The sequence below is a fragment of the Apaloderma vittatum genome, unplaced genomic scaffold (assembly GCF_000703405.1).
Source record: "Apaloderma vittatum isolate BGI_N311 unplaced genomic scaffold, ASM70340v1 scaffold9401, whole genome shotgun sequence".
Classification (NCBI taxonomy): Eukaryota; Metazoa; Chordata; class Aves; order Trogoniformes; family Trogonidae; genus Apaloderma; species Apaloderma vittatum.
Window position 1 is genome coordinate 1 of NW_009698625.1, and position 7516 is coordinate 7516.

At 37.2% G+C, this 7516-nt stretch overlaps 1 protein-coding gene across 1 annotated transcript; it reads left to right on the plus strand.

Annotated features, from left to right (window-relative positions):
* Positions 1 to 330: 330 nt before the first annotated feature.
* Positions 331 to 7258, plus strand: CCT5 (chaperonin containing TCP1, subunit 5 (epsilon)). The gene is made up of 10 exons (XM_009878097.1): positions 331 to 391; positions 478 to 642; positions 1153 to 1351; positions 2077 to 2269; positions 3173 to 3322; positions 3665 to 3784; positions 4191 to 4376; positions 5332 to 5469; positions 5832 to 6012; positions 6969 to 7258. The coding sequence occupies exons 1-10, from the start codon at positions 340 to 342 to the stop codon at positions 7094 to 7096; spliced, it is 1512 nt and encodes a 503-aa protein (XP_009876399.1). The 5' UTR covers positions 331 to 339; the 3' UTR covers positions 7097 to 7258.
* The last annotated feature ends 258 nt before the right edge of the window (positions 7259 to 7516 follow it).

The window sequence follows — 7516 nt, forward strand, 5'->3', positions numbered from 1 at the left end:
TAAATGCTAAGCAAGACGATGCTGGCTTCTCCTTGTGGCGTTGCTTGCTTCGGTCGCTTACCTGCTTTAAACCTCGAGGCTGTCATTTTAGCTGCTCTGCTTTTGCCTGCTTTAGCCCTGCAAGTATAAGCTGTGCAAGAAAAGGTACAGGATAACTTTCTGGCATAAAAACTAGGCGTTTGGGGGCTTTTTTTTCCCAGTCATAGTTTGCTGTTGTCAGTTACATTGCAGTATTTATGTTAGATTTTCCTCCCTGGATTTTTCTTAGCTTATTATTCGGGTTTTGGGGTGCATAACAATGATTTAACTTGCTTCTCCTTTGTTTTACAGTCTCACATAATGGCAGCAAAAGCTGTAGCAAGTACTCTGAGAACATCCCTTGGGCCCAATGGTAATACTGGAATAACTCCTCCTCAGCAGTTTAAGGGAGGAACTTTCTAGATTTTCATTCATGCTTCAATTTTTTTTTTTTACTAGGCTTAGATAAAATGATGGTGGACAAAGACGGTGAGGTGACTGTGACAAATGATGGTGCTACCATCCTGAATATGATGGATGTGGATCACCAAATAGCTAAGCTCATGGTAGAGCTGTCTAAATCTCAAGATGATGAGATTGGGGATGGAACTACTGGAGTTGTTGGTAAGAAAAGCTTTTAAATTCATCTAGACTTTCCCAGCTTTAAAATCAAGCTGCTTAAGTTATTTTAAGATATATTTTTTTTGTGAAGTAACAGTAGCTATTCTGCAGCACATATTTAGAGTATTTACTGCTTCAATGTTCTTGTCAGCTCTTGTATTAGAAGTCTTTTAATCAGCAAGACACTTTTGTGTCTTTCTAAGAATGGTTACGTTTTAAGTCAGTGTTGAGAGTCCACTACTTTGTACTTTCAAAATTTTTCAGTGTAATTTTTTTCTATAATCTTCTGTTTGTCCGTCTTGATGCTCGTGCATCTTGTTAGTCCGACATAATGCAGTTCTCTTTCTAGCAAGCAGGGACTTGTTTAAGGTTAATTTGTCATTTAACAAACCTTGAACTGTTGAAACATTACAGAAAAAGATCAGAAGGTGTACTTTTTAATCTTTTAGTAACGCTTTAAAAATGAAGCTTCAATCTGTGAAAGAGTAAACATACTAAAATTTTGTTTTATAGTTCTTGCTGGAGCGTTACTGGAACAGGCTGAGCAATTACTAGATCGTGGTATTCACCCTATCAGAATAGCAGATGGCTATGAGCAGGCAGCTCGCATTGCTATTGACCATCTAGACAAAATCAGTGACAGCTTTCCAGTTGATCCACAGAACATCGAACCTCTGATCCAGACAGCAAAGACAACGCTAGGCTCTAAAGTGTAAGTTAGAAGAATTTTGAAGTTTTCCTTAAAAATATTCAGAGTTGAAAGGAGAAATGTTGGTATATTGCTGGATTGTTGTTTGTGTTATTGGAGTGGCTGCTGAAGGCTCTTTGATTTTGGCTAATTTCTTGATAGACTCATGTCTCAAGATGCAGTCGTTTTTCTATAAAGGATTGAGTCTACAAGGTTAAAGAGCTAAATCAGTTTTGATTCAACATGCACTAGATTTCTGCATCATCGCAAATTCCAAGAGTAATGCAAACCTTTAAAAAATAATTATGTGTATATTGCGAAGATTTGCTTTGTTTTGTTTTTTTTCTCATTAAAAAAAATCTTGTACGATAGTTCTATAAGTGCATGTTTAATTTTAGATTCTACATGTAGTGTACAAATTCAGGCATTGTAAGGGCTTCCTTTGCGGAGCTGTCTTGTTTCTGTGACTGGAATGTTTCTTAATAGTTAATTCTCCTCGCTTGTTTCAAAACTATATCTTGCATGTATATCCACAAAGACTGCTGATACAAACCGTATTGGGAGTTCTCTTTCCTGCATATTTCGCATCTTTTATTTCTGTGAACAGACAAGCAGGACTCCCTCATTTAATATAGCGTACAAATGTTGTTATCTGTAGTGATAGTTTTTTTTCTGTTTGAGATTCATAGAATCACTTTTCCAGATTGTGAGAATGTAATGCAAATTTATTGTATTTTTTTAAAACCTAGAGTTAACCGTTGTCACAGACAAATGGCAGAAATTGCTGTAAATGCTGTACTGACAGTAGCCGATATGGAACGTAAAGATGTTGATTTTGAGCTGATCAAAGTACAAGGCAAAGTGGGAGGTAGACTGGAAGATACACAGTTGGTTAAAGGCGTCATTGTGGATAAAGATTTCAGTCATCCACAGATGCCTAAAGTAAGTGATGTCGCCGTGTGCATCTCTCATCTGTAATGGCTTCAATAAGATTGTCTAGCCCACTTCAAATGCTGTCCTAATATTTTCTAAGTATTTAAACAGTATTGTGGTTGGGCTTGGGGTTTTTACCCATATGTCAAGAAGGACAGGGGAGAGGGGCATTAAATTCTTCATGTTGGAAGACAACGAGTTAGAATCTTGAGAAGTATTTGGGGAGGGGGTTACTGTACAACGAGGTTAGGACAGGTGCAGACTTCTGTGTTTGAAGCAGAAATACTCTTACGTGGCATGTAAGATCTTTATGATGCTTTAATGCAACTCAGTGTCAAGTAATGCTTCTTAATCTTCATCAGTTGCCACATTGTCCTGTTGGGAACACCCCAGAAGCTGTCCTTTTATTGTATTTGGTGTAGTTAAAGTCTCTTGAGTCTCTGTGTGGTGCACTTCAAGAAAGATGGACACAATTTAAAATATTTATTGTTCTGAAATACTTTTCTAGGAGGTGATGCTATTTATGCTATAAAAAGGAAGACCGGTGGAAAATACTGGTTGTGTAGTACGTAAAAGGTGTCTGTGAAGATGAGTATGTAGTATTTTTAATGGGCACAGTGGATAGAGCAAGTAATGGTTTCATTGAAGTTTTTTTAAAAAAAAAAAGTATAAAAAGACATCACTAGTAAAGGTTAAGGGCTTAAACAGTGTCTTGAAGCAGTGAAATTTGTTCTAAGTGGGCTCTCAGTCTTCTGATGAAATTACTTGGTTATGAGTAGTTTCACTTTAAAGTAACTCAAATAATCTTCAAGTATCCCTATGTTTTTCAAGATATGTCTGCGTGTTTTGCAAATATAAGGAAGAAGTGTTACTAAGGTCAAAAATCAAGTTCTTTTTTTTTCAATTGTATAGGAGCTTAAAGATGTTAAAATTGCGATCCTTACTTGTCCATTCGAACCACCTAAGCCCAAAACCAAGCATAAGCTTGATGTCACATCTGTGGAAGATTACAAGGCACTGCAGAAATATGAAAAGGAGAAGTTTGAAGAGATGGTGAAACAGGTAGACTTTAAGATTATTTCTCTGTCTTTTGCATTTTTCATAGTCTTTACACAAAGTAGCATAGCGCATTGATTTATTTGTGGAAATGAGCTAATAATCCTAATAGGAGACCACATACAAGCAATGGGAAGGATATGAGTAAAAGTGAAAAAAATTCATAAACTGTGAGAAAGAGATGCCACCCGGATTTGAAATTTACCTTGATTTTTGTGTATGCTAGATGATTCTTTGAGATTTGTGTTTTGAGAAAATTAGGAGAATTAAAACCATAGAGAGATTGTTTTTTGTTCCTCTGTGTGTATTAGTTCTGATCAGAAGGTGGATGTTGCATATTTCTTTCAGATAAAGGACACTGGTGCAAACCTTGCTATTTGCCAGTGGGGTTTTGATGATGAGGCAAATCACTTGTTGCTCCAGAATGAGCTGCCAGCTGTTCGTTGGGTCGGAGGACCTGAAATAGAAGTAAGTCAAATGTTCTACAAGTGGGCTTTGTACCAGTTCTCAAACATTGCGTAAGTGACACACTGCAATTAGAAGTTCAGGCTTTCTGGGTACAACAGCGTTAGTCGTGTGTCTGGGTACGGATGGAGAAGAATCGTTGGGGATCTGTGGGAAGAACCTACAACGAATGGGGTTATGGTTTATAACTGGAGTGTGTACATATTGCTTGGTAAAAAATTTATGTGGCCAAGACTTTCTCTGCTTTAGTCTTGCTGTTTGCAGAAACAAGGCATCGCCTGGAATACTTGGAAGTAACGGGGAAGATAACTTTTTTAGAGTAGACATTTGGCAGATTCTCTTCCACTAGTTTTATGAGAAACATGATGGAGATGTCTTAACGAAGTAATTGATGGTTCTTTACCTCCAGTTAATCGCCATTGCTACTGGAGGACGCATTGTTCCTCGCTTCTGTGAGCTCACGGCAGAGAAACTGGGTTTTGCGGGTATCGTCCGAGAGATCTCCTTTGGAACAACGAAGGACAGAATGCTTGTCATTGAACAGTGTCAGAATTCCCGAGCTGTGACCATTTTCATTAGAGGAGGAAATAAAATGGTGAGATGCTTAGTTTGTTTTGAATGTTTGATATGTAAACTGCAGAATGTGAAGTTTCTGTGAAAAGTATATTGACTTTTCGTGGATTTGTCTAGATTTTCCTCGCAGGGTGGACAAATAGAAGGGAGGAAGATTTTAGGCACTTGTGACTATGTGCTAGAAGCCACCTGTTAGATTCACATCCTGTGTTTTTGAATGAAAGCTTTGTTTTCTCACTATTACGCCATAGTAGTTCGTAAATAGAGAAATAATTTTGCCTGTGGATTCTTTAATTTGTTTTTTTCTCATGGAAGAGTCACTTTTATAAGTAGAGACATATTAGCATTTTTGAAAGATTTAGTTTTGCTATAGACCTACGTATGGCACTTCTGTTTTAGTCCAGTTTAAACAAAATCAAGCAACAACCACAGAGAATGAGACCATTCTAAATGCTTATGTATTTAACCTGGTTCTTGACTCTACTGCAGTGTTAAGTTACATTTAGTGTAGTCAAGTCCTCCTGTGGGTGAAAAAACTTAGGAAGAAAAAAAAAGAACATAACTAGTCTGAAGAGTTTTTTAAGAAAGCAGAAATACTGCACTGAAGTTAAAACCTTATACATGTTTTGAAGTTGGGAGTTGACTCAAACTGCAGTCTAAAAGTAACATTGGCCTTTAAATGTGATTTTTGTCTTGGAAATACACCAGATTTAAAGCTTTATCTTGTAAGTCTTTGTCATTTCAATTTATAGATTTAACAAGTTGAAAATGTGGGTATTGTTTTTTATTCTTTCTCTGCCACTGGATGTCTAGCATTTTGTGTTTTGAAATAGTATAACGTAGCAGCAGTAGAGCTGCATTAGAGCCATGGAAAGATCCTACAGTTTATTTGCAGTTTCTGTTTCTGTATTAGGAAGTACATCTTCTTAGCATTCAGTGGTGTGTATTTTAAAATCTATGCTATTTTATAATTCCAGATTATTGAAGAAGCCAAGCGATCTCTTCATGATGCGTTGTGTGTTATCCGGAATCTTGTTCGTGATAATCGTATTGTATATGGTGGTGGTGCAGCTGAAATCTCATGTGCCTTGGCAGTCAGTGAAGCGGCAGATAAGGTGAGGAACAGTTAGAACGTTCTTTAATTTATGAATGGAAAATAAGGATTTAAGTCTCTCTTAAGAGACTCCAAAAAATCTTGGAAGAGCTTCCAGAAAGTACATATTATGGTACTTCTTGACATTTGCTGATAACAAATGTTAAGTTTTCCTTCCCCTCTCTGTAAGAAGACATTACCAGCATCTTTTTCCTTTTATGAAGAAGAACAATTTTTAAAATGGTTCTAATTTGCAGGTAGTTACCATCTAAAGGTATTTGTTCAGTTATTGAGATGCATATTCCCAGTAAAATCTGTGTGAAACTCTGCTTTTGCTACTATTGGAGTTAATAGCTGTATTAATTTAAATTTCTTTTCCCCTAGTGCCCATCTTTGGAGCAATATGCCATGAGAGCTTTTGCAGATGCCCTGGAGGTAATTCCTATGGCACTTGCAGAGAACAGTGGTATGAATCCCATACAGACCATGACCGAAGTGCGGGCTCGGCACGTGAAAGAAAACAATCCTGCCCTTGGCATTGATTGTTTGCAGAAAGGAACAAATGGTAAGAACTGCAGCGTGGACGAGGAGGAGGAGCGTAATGGGGTTTCCTTTCTCAGAAGATAAAAATGCTTACTGTTTTGCCTCTCAGCCTTTTTTTCTTCTTTTTACCTGTGCATCGCTTCAGTTATGAACTCTTGCCCCCCTGCCATAATAAATGGGAATGAAGTGGAGAGATACATGTATGTCTGCCAGTTAGAAAATGTGTAATTGCTTGAAAACCTTCAACTTCTTCTGACACTTAATGAAGATGTTGGCCAGCCCTTGTGGTAGAGGAAAAAGCTACTCACTATGAGGCAAGAGCAGGCTGTGCTTTAAATACTCCTGTTTTAGTGATCCAGTTTATGCTGCAGCCCTACAAATAGTTGTTTTGGTAAACAGTTTGTTAAGAAGTAAACAAGAGGTTGGGAAAGTCCTTAGTGTTGTTCACACCAGCACATATTGACACATATAGATCTCTAACAAATATGTGATGATTAAGGAACCAATGTGTGGAAACCTCAGGTTCATCTGGACATGCACTTTCCACACTTACTCCTACTTTTTTCAGAAAAGCAGGTGATAAATTTTGGAACACAGTTAAGATGTTGTATGAATTCATAACCTTTCTTTGATGAGGTGTTTCTGCCTTACGGTGTTTGAACTTCTTTAGTAGTTGCTCAGCCCTTAGGATGCTTCTAGTATTTGTGTATAGAAACTGTACTCTTAAAAAAATAATGTAGGAAAGTGATAAGCAGCAAGACTTTGGTGGGAAAAGAGTTTGCATCTTCATGTTCCAAGATCTTTGGTAAGAACCCAGACATAAGACTCTAGTTTATACTAATTGTTTGTTGACTATGGTGGCCAAGAACAATAACTTCTAACAGTTCTTTAAAATAACATGGAAATAACTATGTTACATTAAATGTTATGTGTAGCTTTGAGGAGAGTATCTAATTTCTCTTGCTTCCTTCCTGGCAGATATGAAGCAGCAGCATGTTATAGAAACCTTGATTGGTAAGAAGCAGCAGATTTCTCTGGCAACTCAGGTTGTTAGAATGATTCTGAAGATCGATGATATCCGTAGGCCTGGAGAATCTGAAGAGTGAAGGCTGAAAAGCAAGAAACATTAAGGGGGCCACAGCAGTAGCGAAGACGGTAGTATTCTGATGCTTCATCTTCAGCTATTTATTTTGGACACTTTTTGTTTCAGATACTGTAACAGCTCATTGTTCGAAATAAAACACAATTTAGCACTGGTGATTTCAAAACTTTTTCAAGAAGTATTGTTGCATCTTTTCTTAGACAGGTGTTAATATTCAAGGAAAACACTTTTTTAACTTAGTAACTTAGCAGTAACTTAGCTGCTTGCAAGCAAAGCCCACATATGCTCATTTTAAGAGGTTGGTTAGTCTTCAGTGAAGCAAGCAGAAAATTATTGTAGCCTCCACTAGCTCTCCTATGTTAAATATAGTGAGTATGAATTAAATATATGAAGTATGAAGTTTCAGTCTAAAGATTTGAAGGAC

Excerpts from the sequence above, each read along its gene's own strand:
- CCT5 (XM_009878097.1), top strand. The coding sequence starts at position 340 with ATGGCAGCAAAAGCTGTAGCAAGTACTCTGAGAACATCCCTTGGGCCC. Across the intron at positions 643-1,152 it reads TGGAACTACTGGAGTTGTTG|TTCTTGCTGGAGCGTTACTG; the intron begins GTAAGAAAAGCT and ends TTTGTTTTATAG. Across the intron at positions 1,352-2,076 it reads ACAACGCTAGGCTCTAAAGT|AGTTAACCGTTGTCACAGAC; the intron begins GTAAGTTAGAAG and ends TTTAAAACCTAG.